Genomic DNA, 18,299 nt, shown 5'->3' on the forward strand with positions numbered 1-18,299 from the left:
ACGTGGAGGTTGGCGCCCAGGGAGTCCTGCACGAGTTGCCAGCATCTCGCAGCGCTGACATTTTTTAATTGTTGTAAGTGCATTACCTTTTTAGCTGCAAAATGAAAAGGATCTACACTATGTACCTTTTCTGTCTTCCTGAGTGTGGAGGAGAGAGATCTACCAGTTCCTGTTAAAATCAACCTGTTCCAGACCATTCAATCCTATTTGAAGATGTGCTGTTTTTAAAGAAAATCAAAAGTGAATGCAATTCTTACCGGTGGTGGGAGATTTACATTTTTGAGACGTACTACTCTATTTATTTTTTTTGTATACTTTAGCCCCATAAGTTTGTGTGTATATATATACACACACACATGCGTTGGTGTATAGTGCTGTTAGGTTATACTCGGTGTCACTGTATATAACCAGACTATACACTTACTCTGAATATAGTCAGACTGTATTGGTGCAATGACAGTGATTTGCACACTACGATAGGTTTATTAAATGCAGAATACACACACATTACCTGCAGAACACAGAGAGAAGGGAATCACGCAGAGCAGCCGTCTCTTGTCCTGCTACAAGTGCTGTTAAATCTGCTTATCATCATGGCCTTTTAACCATGTTTTTGGACAGGGAAATTTGACATCTTTACAAGGAAATGTAGGCTTTGGACCCAAAATCTGAAAGTGGAGAAACTGGTGGAGTGAGATGGGCAGGGCAGTCCTTGGAGTATTCAGATTTGGTGAGGTACAGACTCTCACGTCCCCTCTGTCATTTTTCACTGTACCATGACAGGACAGGCCTTTGGCTTTGTGGGGCCCAAGGCAGCACGCTACCAGCGGGGCCACCTGTCGAACAAAGTTAAGGGAATTTACCTTGACAAGCTGCCTTCCTCCGGTAGTGTCACGACGGTATGGGACATCACATTGTCATGACATCGTGGTGTCATTTGATATCGGTCACCATGGCTATGCAACTGGAGGCGACCGGAGAAGGTAAGAAACCTTCCCCCCCTCCAAAATAAAAACCCGCCTACCCCTCGGTGAGAAGCGGTCCTACCGGTCCAGGGGCCCTGCACTCCCCCCTTCTGTTGGCACCGAGATCCAACTTCCGCCTGACCGGAGGAGGGGCCCCGTACTTCCTCCAGCTCTCGTTCCTCCCCCCCATCAGGGTTGCCACCTACTACTGAAGGCCAACCCGGAGAAAATAAAAAAACCTTTACTTGATGGCGTGGTGCGGCGGTGTCTCCTGGCATCCTGCTGCAATTCGCCCTCCAACTGCAGTGAACATGGCTGCCTGGCGTCAAATGACGCCGCGTTGCCATGGCAATGTGACGCTGCACAGCGTCCTGTCACACAGCATCCAGGTGCCATGGCAACACGGCATCATTTGACGCAAGGCAGCCATGTTCACTGCAGTTGGAGGGGGAATTGCAGGAGAATGCCGGAGTAGCCGCTGCCCGGAGATTGAGAGCGGCAACCTGTAGCTCGGAGGTAAGTGCCCGAAACCCGGAGTCTCCAGGTCAAATCTGGAGAGATGACAACCCTGAACCCCCTCCTTCTGGTCAGGCAGAAGTGGGATTCAGGCGCTGACAGGAGGGAGTGCGGGGCCCTCAAAGGCCCTGGTGCCACCTGTTGGAGGAGGGACAGATTTCTAGGTCCCATCTGTCTATAGAAAGCTGTGACACTATTTAGTCCCATGGTGATATTAGCAGTAGCTGTATGATGCATACCCATTTTTAGAGCTGTGTTCACAGTAACCTTACATGAAGCCTCATTAAATTAGCGTGTGTGTGTGTATATATATATATATATATTCCATCATCATTATATAGGTTAATCTAAATTGTAGACCTTGCATCATAATGGCAATAGCCTCAGTGATAAAGTGGCCATCTTTGATTGGGTAGTGCCATTGAGCTGCAATTGGATGGGTGGGGTGTTAAAGATCGCTTACATAAGAGGTGCTTTGAAGTACTGACAGAGAAAATCTACATGTGGTCTAAGCAGTACCAGTACGGCTGTCATATTATTTAACATGCGTTATTAAATTTCTTAAGGAATTACAGGCTTGCATAACAAGGTGTGAGCATCATAGGACTCATTTGCCCACACCCAAGATGGCGACAAAAGGGTCAAGTCAACTGTTCACGCGCTCTGGCAAACAAGGCTTGCCCTGGTTGCAAGGAATGGGCTGCGCTTTCCCGGCGTGCTTTCTGCTTCCTCCAATTAGTAGAGCCCACCTAAGTGAGTGACAGCAAAACGACCACGCCTACAACACACCTGCTCTAATCCTGCCCACATTTATTAGGCTGCCTCACACCGCCGTCCACCTCTCTCCAGACCGCAACTGCTCTGAATAGCTGTAGTTGCTCCGCTCACGTACACAAGACCCCCGCCTCCTCTGCCCTTCAGACCCCCCAGCCTACGGTTTTGAATTTGCTGCTGTGCAGGCGATTTAACCCATTTCCCACCACGTGGTACCTGGCCCCGCCCCCCCAACCACATGAGTGGTCGAACTTGGTGTCACTCTCATACCGCGGCCTGTATTTTGTCTGCAGTGCTGTCACTAAAGTGCAGCTCCCGCCCCCTGGCGCTGCTGAGTGGCTGTGTGGGGCTGTCACTTTAGGCCCCTGCCGAAGCAGCTGGGTTTGCTCGGTTATGAGTCCCCGCCTTGGCGTCCGCTCCCCGGGAGCCGTGCACCACCACCACCCCTCCTCCTCTCCTCGGCCCTGGATCCCGGGGCCTCGCTGTCTGCTGGTGCTCGGGGTGGGAGTCCTGATCAGTGTCGGACTCGTATTATGGGAGAGCGGGACACCGAGCCGGACACCGGGAGAGGAGAAGCGGGAGGAGGTGAGAGGGTGAGGGTTTGAGAGTCGCTTTGATGTGAATTCTGAGATGTTTACACTTGGGGATAACTGGGAATATGGATCGTCTCTCACACTCTGTCACCCCCTCTTTGTCAGCCCCTGTAAGAGGGGTTATAAAAAAAATAAATTTTTTTAAAATATATCTCCAATAAAGAATATAACTTGTGAGCACATTCACATGTCTTAGGCCGCGCTTATAGTGCGCGCAACGGATGACGTCACCCGTCGCCGCTAGCGAAAGTTGTAATTCGCTTTCCAACGATCTCGCGGGCGACCACGTTTTTGATTGGATCAGAGGGTGTCACGTGGCGACAGCCTCTGAAAAATCAAATTTGACCGGCTTCAGAAATCACGCCCAGCGTCGCGTCGCGCTTACTATAAGCGCACGCAACGGCGGAAATACATTTGTTTTGCCGCGACATCGCATCGCCGGCACTATAAGGGCAGCCTTAGGCTAAGGCCCCGCTCCCTCAGTCAGCGCGCCCGCACTGCAGACAGGCGGGGCGCTGACATACACAGACCGCAATATGCGGTCTGTAGGGAGCCGGGACTGGAGTGGGAGGGGGGGCGTGGTTTAAGCAGAGGGACCCGCTACCCCCCCCCCCCCCCCTCCTCAGGCTCGGGAGATGCGGGCTCACATGCTGACACTCATACACACACACACACGCAGGCACTCTTACACATACACACACACACACAGAGGCAAGCACTCGCACTCAGGCATACACAAACACAGATAGGCACACAGACAGGCACTCAGACACACACACAGACAGGCACTCACGCTGCTTTCCCTCCACACTCCTCCCCGCTCCCCGAAGCCTCCCCTTCTCCCGAAGCCTCCCCTCCTCATTGGCTCACAGCCACACCACGTGACGCGTCGACGCTTGGGATTACAATTCTCTTGAATCCCCTAGCGGCTGACGCGTCACAGCGTGTAGTGAGCTGTGCAGCCAGGGGGGGACCGGCTCGGGAGGATTCCCCTGCTGGTGGGGAACGCTCGTGTGGCCGGGCGCAGCGGGTCCCAGCCCTTAGACAGGTCTGCAACCCTGCCTTTCAAATAAAACCAAAAGGGGGGAGCATAAGAGCACAGAGACAAAATGATGCAATTAAACACAATTTATATGTACATTAAGAAACATGTACATCACACTTAGAATAAGAATGGATCACATAATCCAAAAATACACACACCAAAAGAAGGCAAGCCTCAATAAATTCAAGGCACTCTTATCATGTCCCAGTTGATATATAGAACGGAGGGTAAAGGCTTACATGGTAGAATTCAGCCAAACTGATTCTCCAAGCGGCGCCCTCGTGGGTTTATGTGTGCGCAGCTTCCGGAGTTCGTCGTCACGAACCCTACGTCGCTGCCTGTGACCTCACCGCGACGCGTTTCATGTCAGAGCGACACTTCTTCAGGGGGTTGGTCTATCAATTCCCAAGGTACTAGTTAAGTACCCCAGCTGAGTGTTTCTTCAGCCAATGGGAATGACACTACGCTAATAGCTGTCCAATCAGTGCTTAATACAATACACTTGCATTAAAACATGCTAGTTAAAACTGTAAAACACTGACAGTATTAACAATACATTGAAACAAAACATAATGACAAAAAATATATATACATACATACATGATTACTATCAATTTAATATAAAATGTCTATCTATATATATATATATATATATATATATATATATATATATATATATGCAAATACAGCTGTAGGAGGTTAATGTGGGTTGCAAGTTGCATATTAAAAATGCAAGGAATTGTTTTTCTGGAGGTCAAGACCTGGCACAGGTTTTCTATTTATCTGGGGCCAACGCCTGGGTTTGAATGTCCAGGATTGAAATAAGGAGTCATAACTCTTCCTGACAGTAAACCTAAGCAACAACCCTGTTAATATAACTTTAAAAGGATGATTTTGTGTTCTGGAGAATGTCGGAGGGTGGGGCCAGGAAGATAGTCGATGTTTGTGTACATTTACTAAATACAAAATATCCTTGAGCTGACATTGAGTCACCGAATTACAAATATATCTTTGTAACGTTTGCTAACAGATGAATAAAATTATGCAAAACGATCCACAGTTATGCGAGGGCCAAGGACAGATATCAGTTTGTCTCTCAAACCTAGCAGTAAACACCAAGTTTAATGTCTACATGTGTATTTTAATTTTACAAACGCAACAGTGAAGATGGCATTCTTCTAAGTATTGTAAAAATAAAGTTATGAGCATTGTCACGTAACGGAGTTCCTCACGATTAGAGGTTCCTGATGAGTGCCCAGAACATTGGGTATCCGCTGCCACTAAAGCCGTTGACGGTAGGCCCAACCCTATACTTGCCTCTAGGACAACCCGAGACATAGGTTTCACTAGCCAGACACGGGAAGTATAATACGTTTTAGGTTTATTGTATGCGGACATAACAGGGATTCCACCACCGAGGACAGATATAAAATACAGGGGAATGGCATGGGGTGAAATACTCCCAGATGGAGCTTAATCACAGTTCTTGTGAGGGCTGCAGATGAGCCTAAAAACAGTTCATGAAATAGCCCCAGTCCTTGGATACCTCCCCAGCAGTTCAACAAAACAAAGTACTGGGAAGGACTGGTAGTCTCCTGACTACTCTTTGACTTTAGAGATGGGGCCTCTATCCACGACTGGGTCTGTCTCAGCATGTCCTGGATCCCTCGCAGGGGTCCAAAGGGGAGGTGTGGTACCTGGATCATTCCCCGGAAGTCTCTCCCTGAAGGGACTTGCCCCCCACGATCCAGCAAGCATCCTCTGCTGAGCTCCATACCAGGACCATGGCAAAGGCCCCTGTCGCCTCTCGCAACTCTGCAGCTGGCAGTTCTCACGCCAAGGGCTAGTATACAGACCCCTGTCAGCACGCACTGTTCCATCAGATTTGGCCAGCTTGAATTGCTCTCATTCACAAAATGGGACCAGCAGGTGTGGCCATGTTTGCAGTCCGTCCTCTCGAGCTATTTGAGTAGCACAATGCCTTAAGCTTTGAGTTAAAGCTATTTTTTCTCCTCCAGCCATAAATGTGTCACTAGAGATTGATATAGGGTGTTAAGGACATGATCAGAAGGTTGGCTTATGCTGTGCTCCATGTACAAGCGGTTTAGGATAAAAACCCTGCATTTGAGCTATGAAATTAGATTTTCAATTAAAGGAGTGTCAATGCTAGGACACGTGAGATCTCATATTTTCCACTTAAGACGACCTTTGAGAGAACCCAAATATATGGTTCTGTATGTTAGGCACTTCTGTTTATTTTATCCTTTTATTTTATGAAACTGTCTGCATACATTGTACTGTGTTTTTGTAATATTCTTAAATTTATTATTATTAAATCTAAAATGGAATAAGTACTGTTTTTTGGGGCTCTAATTGAACTTTGCATGTTTTGAAAAGTGATAAAATTTCCGGACACATTTTGCCACAATAGATTTTTGCGAGTTTGTAACCCTCCTTACCCGGCTCTAAAGGAATTCACATAAGATTAGCTATACACATTGGCAGTGCTCGGTCTCTCAGGCCTTTGCAGGGTGCTGGGTAAGTGCAGGCTCGGCGTGAATAAGCAGGTAGGAAAAAGATGGGCGCCAGGAATTTTATGAAACAAATAGGTGGTTTATTTGACAGCCGTCTACCATCCTCCACAGTTATCGACATACATGGTACTTGACATAAACTTGTGGCAAACCATAAACTCTGGACTTCATCCCTTAGTAGCTCTCACTCCTACTCTGGGGAGGTATTTAATGTGAGGGCCCATCAGAAAGGATATCGTAAGGAGGCTATGATGGAAGGGCGGGCTCTATAAGAATACAGGCTGCTGTATCGGCAATTCCATGAGGGCAGTGCCAGACAGACTGTGTCAAGGCAACACTATGAGACCCTGACAAGTGGCATCCCCTGCCCACAACCTATATATCTCTCTTCTCTCCCCTCTCTCTACCTGATGCGCTCCTTCAAAGTTTGCCTCAGAGAATCACATTTTAATCAAACCGCAAACTGGTTTCTCAGCAGACGGTCACTGTTTCCCAGTCCAAATGGATCCTTTAGCTTCCTGAGCGCTTCTTGCAGTGCCAGTGCGTATTGGTGGAGGGCTTCGCCCTCTTTTTGTCTCCTAATAAATAATTGTTTTCTCGGAGTGGTAACTGAGGAAGTGTCTTTATAGATACTCTCCAGGTGTCTGATATCTTCCAGTGTCTTTCCCCAGACTAGTATTAACCAGAGAGTTGGACCCGACATGCAGCGCCAAAATTGTAAGAGAGGTAATAAAGTCCCCGACCCTCCTCTACACACAAACAGACTAATACAATAAAATAACTTGGATAAATATATAGGTATATATTAAACAATAAATGTAGCAAATTAGTACATGGGATAGGTAAATGTAAGTAAAGATTAAATTACTAACCACTATAAATAGAACCAATGCTAAAATAATCAATACATGGACTTTGATCTGTAACAGGGCTAGATCTCACTTTAATCAATACAAATCTATTAATCTAGTATTTAGCTTTATTCCTGTTGGTCTGATGAGGGAAGGACAGTAGTTTGGTGATTGAGTCTGTGTTTTCATGTATGTTGTGAGATCTCTTCTCGCTCTTATCTACCCCCTGTAATCTCTCTGTTTATATCTGCTTCTATCCTGTAATATGTTATTACTCTGTGTCCTACTGCTTACTATTGATTATACTATACTCTTTGTTTTCAAGATTTCCTATTTTCTCCCCTCTCTGCCTTTCTCCTGTCTCCTCTCTCCCAGTCTAAATTCTAAGGCCGCGTCCATGCTTAGAGCGACGGTGCGTGCGCCTGCGCGATCAAACGCATTGTCTATGCAAATGTCCATAGTGCGCGTACGTGCACGTGAGCAACAGCGCGGTTGGTTTTTCCCGAGAAATTTTTTTGATTTTGTCTCGCGACGGGCGGGACACGTGAGCGGTTCAGCTAATGAGGCCGAACCGCTCATCTGACGTCATGGGCACCCCTCCCCGTCGCTGTGGCTCACAGGCCACAGATCGCTTGGACGACAGGCGAGCGTGACGTCACGCTCCGTCGCGTGTGTCCTAGCATGGACGCGGCCTAACTGATTTTGTTTTAAACATCACGAACTGTCCTGGCACAAGATGACAGGAAAATATATTTCAGCGCATGGGATCAATTTAAGGAGAGAACTTAATGTCTCGGAGGCCAAGGGATTTCAAATGAGGTCTCACTCTAGATGTGTGTGGTACAAACAGTAATTTAATAAAATAAAACAAAACAAAAACTTGATAAAACAATTATCCCAGCTGGGTGCAAAAAATTACACCAACACAAAAATGAATATTAAATTAAAAATAAAACATTCATCTTATACTAAGCTTCTAAAAGAACGGGCGCTTGTTACTCTGAAAAGCACCCCTTACGTATGTACATACATTTGCATGCATATATATAACCATTTAAAATGTCTGCAATATTAGTGAGGTCTGTGGTGAGCCTGTACTTCCTTCCTGGGGGAACAATGAAGACTATTAGATCCTCTTTGTAAAACCCCTAGGTGTTGAAGACAGAACCCAATGCAGATGATCACTAAATATTTGCCTCCAAGGAAAAATCATATGAACATATTTTGTCAATGAAACCAATGAAGTCTAACTGATGGTATATAGCAGTGAAAAAAGTGTTACTACTGAGCTTCTTTGTTTAGAGCATGCTACAAAAATAAGAGATACGTTGGTGTAAGTGGTGGTAAGGATAGTCAATCTTTATATTTCTGTACTTGTAGTATATATGGCTGGGTAAGAGGGAAGAGGTAGGAGAGCAGTGGAAACACAGATCCCTTAAAGAGATATCTTGTACACTGTTTGCAGCTCTCACAGAGTGAAAGAATGGGCTACTGTGCATACACAGGTTAAGTATGTGCAGGTGTTAACCCTTCACCTGGAGTGTTGCTGGCTCTTCACACAGAACTTTCCACAGTTATATTTGATCTCTCAGCAGAGAGATATTTTGGCTCCACTCACCCGGTGCAGGCTGCAGTTACCCTTACTGAGTATCTGTGGGATACTACAGGTGGGAGCAGTTCCTCTCTGCTCCTTGTTGCCTCCAGCTTAAACGAGTGGTTTGCTGCACATGTCCTTAGGGTACTGCGACCCACCAGCTGCTCCACTTCCTCCTCTGCTGCCGTCCAGTGCAGTTCTCCGTCCGCAAGTGTCTTAGCGGTCACATGATGCGCCTCCAAAAGGCGCTGCTGGCTTCGTGTCTCAGCGTTCTTGCGTCTTACGTCTGCATACTCCACCTCACATCTCTTACTCCAGCTATCCCCCGTCGATCGTGTGATGTCCACAATGTTAGGAGTGTTGGCGCAAAAAAAAAAATTAGATTAAAAGTATCCTCTTTCTCACAGATATACCACTTCTTTGGCTGGTTGAAGATTTCAAGTGTTTGTATAGAACACTTGAAATCTTCAACCAGCCAAAGAAGTGGTATATCTGTGAGAAAGAGGATACTTTTATTCCAAAAAATTTTTGCTGCTATATACCATCAGTTAGACTTCATTGGTTTCATTGACAAAATATGTTCATATGATTTTTCCTTGGAGGCAAATATTTAGTGATCATCTGCATTGGATTCTGTCTGCAACACCTAGGGGGTTTACAAAGAGGATCTAATAGTCTTCATTGTTCCCCCAGGAAGGAAGTACAGGCTCACCACAGACATCACTAATATTGCAGACATTTTAAATGGTTATATATATGCATGCAAATGTACGTACGTAAGGGGTGCTTTTCAGAGTAACAAGCGCCTGTTCTTTTAGAAGCTTAGTATAAGATGAATGTTTTCTTTTTAATTTAATATCCATTTTTGTGTTGGTGTAATTTTTTGCACCCAGCTGGGATAATTGTTTTATCAAGTTTTTGTTTTGTTTTATTTTATTAAATTACTGTTTGTACCACACACATCTAGAGTGAGGTCTCATTTGGAATCCCTTGGCCTCCGAGACATTAAGTTCTCTCCTTAAATTGATCCCATGCGCTGAAATATATTTTCCTGTCATCTATTCTTAATATACGTATGGGAATTGAAGACTCCCTTCCAATATACCTCAGCAGCTGGCGTCATTCCTTTTGTATAGTGATGATAATAATACCATTACTTACATTGTTGCAAGCTCATTTAGCGCCATCTTTTTCTTTTCTATTGTCCTGGCACAAGCTGTATTCAAACAAAAAAATCTAAATCTGAAGTCCTAAACCCCCCCTTACGCCCCCCCCCCCTCTCTGTTGCCTCCCTCCTCTTCCGGTCTGTCACCACTCCGGCCCCTCTCTCTTTCTGTCACCCCCTCTTATTCTATCGCTTTTCTCTCTCACTGCCCCCCTTCCCTCTCTCACTGCCCCCCCCACCCTCTGCCACTGGCTGTCTCACCCTCTTCTCTCTGACACAGCTGCGCTCCAGCCCTCTCTCTAGCAGTCAGATTAGACAGCTTGTGTCTGAGGTCAGTGTAGATCGACTGTGGACCTCCTTCCTGAGACCGATGCTGATTGAGAGACCACCTGGGAGCAAAGGGAATAGTCAAGTAAGAGAGGTGAGTGACCATTCAGGAGCACACTGGCAGATTGTCACCACACCATCCATAAGGAGGAACAAACCCAGCCTCCTCCCCTTTGTGACAGGACCTCACCAACACTCTGCATGGTGACAGAGGGGACCTCCTCCCCCCCCCCCCCACCTCCTTTCCGCAGAGGGTGACACTGTGACGGAGGGGACCACCCCTTCCTCCCCTACAGAGCGGGTGACACTGTGACCGTTAATTAAAAGTACAGTTCAGAACTAATGTTACAGATGAAAAAGACAATCGCCTGTCTGCGGCCCAGTCAGATAAGAATGTGCAAGACATCTTGGGATCTCAAGATCTATTTGAGAAAGGAACAAAATATTCCCTTGAATTTGTAGTATTCTTTTTATCTTTGCAATCTCCCCCCAGTCACCACCATTACCCATCTCCCCCAAGTCGTCTCCCTTTCCTCCGTAGAACCCACCTAGTCCTGTCACCCTCATCACCTTCCTTTCCCCCACCAGTCACCTCCAAGCCCCCCAGTCTTCCCCGAAATAATTTCCCCCTTTACACTTAACCCAGTCTTCCTCATTACCTGCACATAACCCCCCTAAATTCTTTCACCAAACCCCCAATCTTTTTCTTCCCTCCTCCCTGGTCACTTGCATTACACCCTCATTCCACATACCAATTTCCTCACCAATACACCCCTAGTCCCAATCACGAAAATGAACCCAAATCCACCTCCACCCCCAGTCACCGTCATTACCCTCATTACCCTCTCCAATCCTCCCCACACAGTCCACTGACTGTGCCTCATAATTCTCTAAGGCGACTGAGACCAGGTCTACATTTAACATTTCTTTAAACCGGTTCTAGAGAACTGATGGGAACTGTCTTGATATCCTTCCTGGGGACACAGTGATAGAAACAAGTGACTTGTGAGTTTTTGCCTCCCCCCATGCAGGGACATGGACAGTGTGGCTCTGCGAATCTGTCGCTATCCCCACCCCCCACCTCCACAAGGTGATAGTGATACAGAAGGGATCTGTTGTTACTTTCCAGTTATAGGGTCTCTGTTCTCCTAGCTGATCTCCAATCACCTGCGCTCTCTGTCCTCGGGGTGGACGGTGGACCTTGACTTATTTAACGCAATCACCCCCCGTGGGTCCCTGTCCTTTGGGAACGTGGTGGCCACTCTGGACCCTGCTGCCCATCGCCGCCTTGTCATCGCCTGTCACATCGACTCAAAGTGGTTTCCTCTGGATGGGGACGGACGTCCATTCATCGGGGCCACCGACTCCGCCGTCCCCTGCTCCCTCATCCTGGAGGCTGTCACAGTGCTGGACAACCGACTCCGGGGACTAAAGGACAAGGTAACCCACTGACCTATGACCTTGCTGCGACCATTTGTCCCTAAACCTACCATCTTGACCCTTTTTTGACTTTAAATCTCCTGTGACCGTTAAAGGAACCCTAATCTTAACCTTTGATCTACAAATGATTCTTAATCGATGGTAGACCCAGCCCGACTTCTCCTGACCATTTAGTGACCCCCATTCAATCTCACACCTCTGGGTCTTTGCTGACCCCTAACCTTAACCTGTATAACTTCACCTCACACCGACACTTTAAACATTGACTTATGACAAATAGGGATTCCAGTTTTCTGTGTTTGTTTAATTCTTTTAATAAAATCGGTGGTGTTTATTTTTTGGACCCGGTGTCAATTTTATCAAATAAAAATCAGGGGTTTTCTGTGTTGACAATAAAAATGAAGAAAAAAAAATGCATTTGACTTTGTTTTTAATCGGTGCACTTTTTGCTGTTTCCATACTCCCCTTGTGGCTGGTCTACAAGAGGTGGAACTCAATAGGAAATTATACTTCACTTCCAGCTTTAGTCACAAGATGATTAGATGATGTTTTTCAATTAAAACTGGAATCCCTATTTGTGACTCTAGCCACAGCATGACCTACTAAACACCCGACCCCCCCCCCCATGATCTCTGTGCACTCTCCACTTCTTAACACTTGACCTCAAATTGACCGTCTAACCTCTGACCCTTCAACTTTTCACCTCACATTGACTCATTGATCCCTAATCTTATGCTGATCATCTGACCTCTGGGTAGCCTTGGAGCTATTGAGTATTACCTCAATAATATTAGTATGAGTATTACCAGTATTGCCTCACGTTGAACTCCCAGTGACCTTTCTACCTACCCTGCTAACCTTTCACCTTTTATTTTTCTGACTGCCGCTGATCACCTGACCACTTTGTGATCCTTCACCTTTTGTGTTTCCCCCATAACTTTAAATACACATCCTCTAACCTTATGCTGATCACCTAAAATGTGGGTAACCCTGAAACCTCACATTGACGTAAGCCCTCTGGACCAACAGGGATCATCCCTCACCCTGCAACTCTTCTTCCTGGATGGGGAAGAGGCCTTCTCTTTTTGGTCTGAGTCAGACTCTCTGTATGGAGCAAGGCACCTCGCCAAGCGCCTGGAGGCGGAAGAACTACCAGAACGGGGAGGGACCCATCTAAGCGCCATTGTAAGGAGTTTTGGGGTTATCCAGGGGATAAGCTACCAGTAGGAGGTGCGATCCACGTCGGCGCTATCGTTAAGAATGGCAGGGCTATCGGGGAAGAGGGCAGAAAACTTCACCCGGCACTCAAGTGGTGAAAATTGAGTTAGCAATAATATATATACAGTGCACACCCAGGGTGAAGAAATTAAAATGATACTTATATAAAACAGGGGGCAGCATCGCAACCAAATTGAAGCTTTCTCCTGGGTTCTTAGTGACATTTTGGATAGTAGATCAGGGAGCACAAGTCATCAGCTGTTACATGAAGAAAAAAAAAAGAAAAACAAATAGTGCAATCCTGTATACTAGTGGAGGGGGTGTGGGGGACTTGATAGAAGAAAGCTCCTCAAAAAATCTGCACACACAATTTTAACAAAGTATACAATCGTTGTGTTCCTATCTCTTTTTTTTGTGTGGTGTCCGTGAGAAGCTGCCTATTACCCTGCACCTAAGGAATCACTTTAGATTGACTGCACTGAGACGTCTTCTACCCGTACTCTGGGATCACACCGCTTTTATACTTTGTTAAAATTATGAGTGTGCATTTTTTGAGGAGCTTTCTTCTATCAAGTCCCCCACAGCCCCTCCACTAGTGTTGTATACAGGATTGCACTATATGTGTCTTTCTTTTTTTTCCATGTAACAACTGATGACTTGTGCTCCCTGATCTACTATCCAAACTATCAGGGAAGAAGCTACCTGAGAAGTGGCTGAGGCCCACCTCAGGGTTATCTTGAGAAGGAGGCACGGATATTTTGGGTGACATCACAGATGGGGCAGGGTCTGGATGTAGGCTTTCAGTATGCTCAGTGTAACCCCCCCCCCCCCCCCATGTGCAGTGTAATTCTGCCCCTTTCTCCCCCAGGCCCTCTTTGTCCTCTTGGATCTCCTGGGGGCTCCAGATCCCCTGATCCTAAACCACTACACTGAAACCAGGGAGTACTTCATGAGACTGTGTGCTCTTGGTAAGGCATACTTTCTTCCCTCTTACTCTACTCTTTCCCCCTCGCTCCCCTCTTGCTCTCCTCTTTTGCACTCACTCACTGCTATCCACTCTCCTCTCTCCCCCTTGGTCTCCGCTCTCCCCTAAAAACCTCTCCCCCTCCATTCTCCCCCTCGCTCTCCATTCTTCCCCTCCCTTCATCTCTCACTTCTCTTCTCCTTGCTCTCCCCTCTCCCCCTCGCTCTCTTCTCCCCCACGCTCTGCCCCTCGCTCTCCCCCTTGCTCTCTGCTCCTCGCTCTCCCCCTCGCTCTCTGCTCTCCCCCTTGCGCTCTGCTCTCCCCCTGCTCTCTGCTCTCCACCACGCTCTCTGCTCTCTCTCTGTTGTCCCCCTCACCCTCCTCTCTCTGCCCTCGCTCTCTTCGCCCTCACTCTCTGCTCTCCGCTCTCACTTTCTGCTTTCTCTCTGCTCTCCCCCTTGCTCTCTGCTCTCTCTCCGCTCTCCCCCTTGCTCACTGCTGTCTTTCCGCTCTCCACCTTGCTCACTGCAATCTCTCCGTTCTCTCCCTCGCTCTCCATCTCCCTCTTTCCTCTCCTATTGTTCTCCTCTTGCTCCTCCCTCCTCTCCTCTCTCTGCCCTCCTCTTCTCCCTCCACCCTCGCTCGCTTCTCTATGCCCCCTTGCTCTCTGCGCTCTCCCCCCTCGCTCTCTGCTCTCTCCCCCCTCGCTCTCTGCTCTCTTCTCTCTCTGCTCTCTCCCCCTCGCTCTCTGCTCTTTCCACTTTCCCTCTCTTGATCTGTCACTCTGTTCTCTCCTATTGTTCTCCTTTCTCTCTGCTCTTTTCTCCTCTCTCCGCCCTCGCTCTCTGCGCCCTCGCACTCTGCTTTCCTCTCTCTCGCTCCCCCTCACTTTTGGACCCTCCGTGCTCTTGCTCCACCCCCTCGCTCTCTCGTTTCCTTCCCCTCGCTCTCTCGCTTCCTTCCCCTCGTTCTCGCTTCCTTCCCATTCTCTCGCTTCCTTCCCCTTGTTCTCTCGCTTCCTTCCCATTGTTCTCTCGCTTCCTTCCCCTCGTTCTCTCGCTTCCTTCCCCTCGTTCTCTCGCCTCCTTCCCCCCGCTCTCTCGCCTCCTTCCCCCCGCTCTCTCGCCTCCTTCCCCCCGCTCTCTCGCCTCCTTCCCCTCGCTCTCTCGCTTCCTACCCCTCGCTCTCTCGCTTCCTTCCCCTCGCGCTCTCGCTTCCTTCCCCTCGCTCTCTCACTTCCTTCCCCTCGCTCTCTCGCTTCCTTCCCTTCGCTCTCTCGCTTCCTTCCCCTCTCTTCTGCGCCCCCCTCTCTTGCGCACGCCCCCCTCTTGCGCACCGCCCCCCCTCTCTTGCGCACCGCCCCCCCCCCACTTGCGCCCCGCCCTCCTCTTGCGCCCCGCCCCCCCTCTCTTGCGCCCCGCCCCCCCTCTCTTGCGCCCCGCCCCCCCTCTCTTGCGCCCCGCCCCCCCTCTCTTGCGCCCCGCCCCCCCTCTCTTGCGCCCCGCCCCCCCTCTCTTGCGCCCCGCCCCCCCTCTCTTGCGCCCCGCCCCCCCTCTCTTGCGCCTCGCCCCCCCTCTCTTGCGCCCCGCCCCCCCTCTCTTGCGCCCCGCCCCCCCTCTCTTGCGCCCCGCCCCCCCTCTCTTGCGCCCCGCCCCCCCTCTCTTGCGCCCCGCCCCCCCTCTCTTGCGCCCCGCCCCCCCTCTCTTGCGCCCCGCCCCCCCTCTCTTGCGCCCCGCCCCCCCTCTCTTGCGCCCCGCCCCCCTCTCTTGCGCCCCGCCCCCCTCTCTTGCGCCCCGCCCCCCCTCTCTTGCGCCCCGCCCCCCCTCTCTTGCGCCCCGCCCCCCCTCTCTTGCGCCCCGCCCCCCCTCTCTTGCGCCCCGCCCCCCTCTTGCGCCCCGCCCCCCTCTTGCGCCCCGCCCCCCCCTCTCTTGCGCCCCGCCCCCCCCTCTCTTGCGCCCCGCCCCCCCCTCTCTTGCGCCCCGCCCCCCCCTCTCTTGCGCCCCGCCCCCCCCTCTCTTGCGCCCCGCCCCCCCCTCTCTTGCGCCCCGCCCCCCCCTCTCTTGCGCCCCGCCCCCCCCTCTCTTGCGCCCCGCCCCCCCTCTCTTGCGCCCCGCCCCCCCTCTCTTGCGCCCCCGCCCCCCCCTCTCTTGCGCCCCCGCCCCCCCTATCTTGCGCCCCCGCCCCCCCTCTCTTGCGCCCCCGCCCCCCCTCTCTTGCGCCCCCGCCCCCCCTCTCTTGCGCCCCCGCCCCCCTCTCTTGCGCCCCCGCCCCCCTCTCTTGCGCCCCCGCCCCCCTCTCTTGCGCCCCCGCCCCCCTCTCTTGCGCCCCCGCCCCCCCTCTCTTGCGCCCCCGCCCCCCCTCTCTTGCGCCCCCGCCCCCCCTCTCTTGCGCCCCCGCCCCCCCTCTCTTGCGCCCCCGCCCCCCCTCTCTTGCGCCCCCGCCCCCCTCTCTTGCGCCCCCGCCCCCCCTCTCTTGCGCCCCCGCCCCCCCTCTCTTGCGCCCCCGCCCCCCTCTCTTGCGCCCCCCCTCTCTTGCGCCCCCGCCCCCCTTGCGCCCCCGCCCCCCCTCTCTTGCGCCCCCCCTCTCTTGCGCCCCCGCCCCCCCTCTCTTGCGCCCCCGCCCCCCCTCTCTTGCGCCCCCGCCCCCCCTCTCTTGCGCCCCCGCCCCCCCTCTCTTGCGCCCCCGCCCCCCCTCTCTTGCGCCCCCGCCCCCCCTCTCTTGCGCCCCCGCCCCCCCTCTCTTGCGCCCCCGCCCCCCCTCTCTTGCGCCCCGCCCCCTCTCTCTTGCGCCCCGCCCCCCCTCTCTTGCGCCCCGCCCCCCCTCTCTTGCGCCCCGCCCCCCCTCTCTTGCGCCCCGCCCCCCCTCTCTTGCGCCCCGCCCCCCCTCTCTTGCGCCCCGCCCCCCCTCTCTTGCGCCCCGCCCCCCCTCTCTTGCGCCCCGCCCCCCCTCTCTTGCGCCCCGCCCCCCCTCTCTTGCGCCCCGCCCCCCCTCTCTTGCGCCCCGCCCCCCCCTCTCTTGCGCCCCGCCCCCCCCTCTCTTGCGCCCCGCCCCCCCCTCTCTTGCGCCCCGCCCCCCCCTCTCTTGCGCCCCGCCCCCCCTCTCTTGCGCCCCGCCCCCCCTCTCTTGCGCCCCGCCCCCCCTCTCTTGCGCCCCCCCCTCCTCTCTTGCGCCCCGCCTCTCTTGCGCCCCGCCCCCCTCTTTCTTTCTTTCTCGCGCCCCGCCCTTCTCGTTCTCTCGCCCCCTCTTTCTCTCGCCCCCGCTTTCTCTTTCTCTCGCTTTCTTTCTCTCGCCCCTCTTTCTCTTTCTCTCGCTTTTTTCTCTCGCCCCCTCTTTCTCTTTCTCTCGCCCCCTCTTTCTCTTTCTGTCGCCCCGTCTTTCTCTCACCCCCTCTTTCTCTTTCTCTCGCCCTTTCTTTCTCTTTCTCTCGCCCCTTTCTCTTTCTCTCGCCCCCTCTTTCTCTTTCTCTCGCCCCTTTCTCTTTCTCTCGCCCCCTCTTTCTCTTTCTCTCGCCCCTTTCTCTTTCTCTCCCCCCTCTTTCTCTTTCTCTCGCTTTCTCTTTCTCTCGCCCCTTCTTTCTCTTTCTCTTGCCCCTTCTTTCTCTTTCTCTCGCCCCTTCTTTCTCTTTCTCTCACCCCTTCTTTCTCTTTCTCTCGCCCCTTCTTTCTCTCACTGCCTGCCCCTCTCTCTCACATTCTCTCAGAGAAGCGGTTGCATCGTCTCGGTCTCCTGCAGTCTCACCCCACAGAGCAGTCTTATTTCAGGCGTGATGTGTATTATGGACCCGTGGAAGATGACCACATCCCATTCGTACGGCGAGGTGAGAGTGCTCGCGCAGCTCAATCTCATCTCATATCTCTCTCGTCTGCCTTGCGTTGGTGGAGTTGATCTCACTCTGGACGGTCTCTCTCTCTCTCTCAGGAGTCCCTGTGCTTCATGTCATCTCCACCCCGTTCCCCGCAGTCTGGCACACCACCGATGACAATGAGGACAATCTCCACCCACCAACTATCATCAACTTGTGCCGGATCCTTGTCACCTTCCTGTCTGAGACACTCTTGCTGTGACAGAGGGACCACCAAACGCTCTGTGACTTTTCTGGGGGGTCTCTATGGGGTTTGTCCCTCCCTGTGAGACATCCGAATGAAAGTGAAACTGTTACACAGCTATCTTTCACCATGTGATTTTTACACAGCTATCTCTGTAGAATACACACACCGCTAGCTCTCTCTATGTATAAACAAACTCAAACATGTAATACAAATGACACATTTATTTTTCTTCACATTTAGATATTGAGGGGTGGGGGGGTGGGG

The 18,299-nt window shown here is 51.2% G+C and overlaps 1 protein-coding gene across 3 annotated transcripts; it reads left to right on the forward strand.

Moving 5' to 3' along the window:
• Positions 1 to 2,287: 2,287 nt before the first annotated feature.
• QPCTL (glutaminyl-peptide cyclotransferase like) lies at positions 2,288 to 18,258 on the forward strand. Of its 3 annotated transcripts, none has more exons than XM_075608818.1 (7): positions 2,291 to 2,840; positions 10,318 to 10,458; positions 11,517 to 11,804; positions 12,834 to 12,989; positions 13,891 to 13,990; positions 17,687 to 17,803; positions 17,905 to 18,258. In XM_075608818.1, the coding sequence occupies exons 1-7, from the start codon at positions 2,649 to 2,651 to the stop codon at positions 18,048 to 18,050; spliced, it is 1,140 nt and encodes a 379-aa protein (XP_075464933.1). In that variant the 5' UTR covers positions 2,291 to 2,648; the 3' UTR covers positions 18,051 to 18,258. The 3 variants fall into 3 exon arrangements, with proteins under 3 accessions (XP_075464935.1, XP_075464933.1, XP_075464934.1); XM_075608819.1 differs by having other exon boundaries at positions 2,653 to 2,848; XM_075608820.1 differs by lacking the exon at positions 12,834 to 12,989 and having other exon boundaries at positions 2,288 to 2,840.
• Positions 18,259 to 18,299: the final 41 nt, after the last annotated feature.

The sequence above is a fragment of the Ascaphus truei genome, chromosome 7, assembly GCF_040206685.1.
Source record: "Ascaphus truei isolate aAscTru1 chromosome 7, aAscTru1.hap1, whole genome shotgun sequence".
NCBI lineage: Eukaryota > Metazoa > Chordata > Amphibia > Anura > Ascaphidae > Ascaphus > Ascaphus truei.

Bases quoted from the DNA above. Each gene is read 5' to 3' on its own strand.
- QPCTL (XM_075608818.1), top strand. From the start codon at position 2,649: ATGAGTCCCCGCCTTGGCGTCCGCTCCCCGGGAGCCGTGCACCACCAC. The intron at 12,990-13,890 runs GTAAGGAGTTTT...TTTCTCCCCCAG, and splicing joins GGACCCATCTAAGCGCCATT to GCCCTCTTTGTCCTCTTGGA. The intron at 17,804-17,904 runs GTGAGAGTGCTC...TCTCTCTCTCAG, and splicing joins CATCCCATTCGTACGGCGAG to GAGTCCCTGTGCTTCATGTC.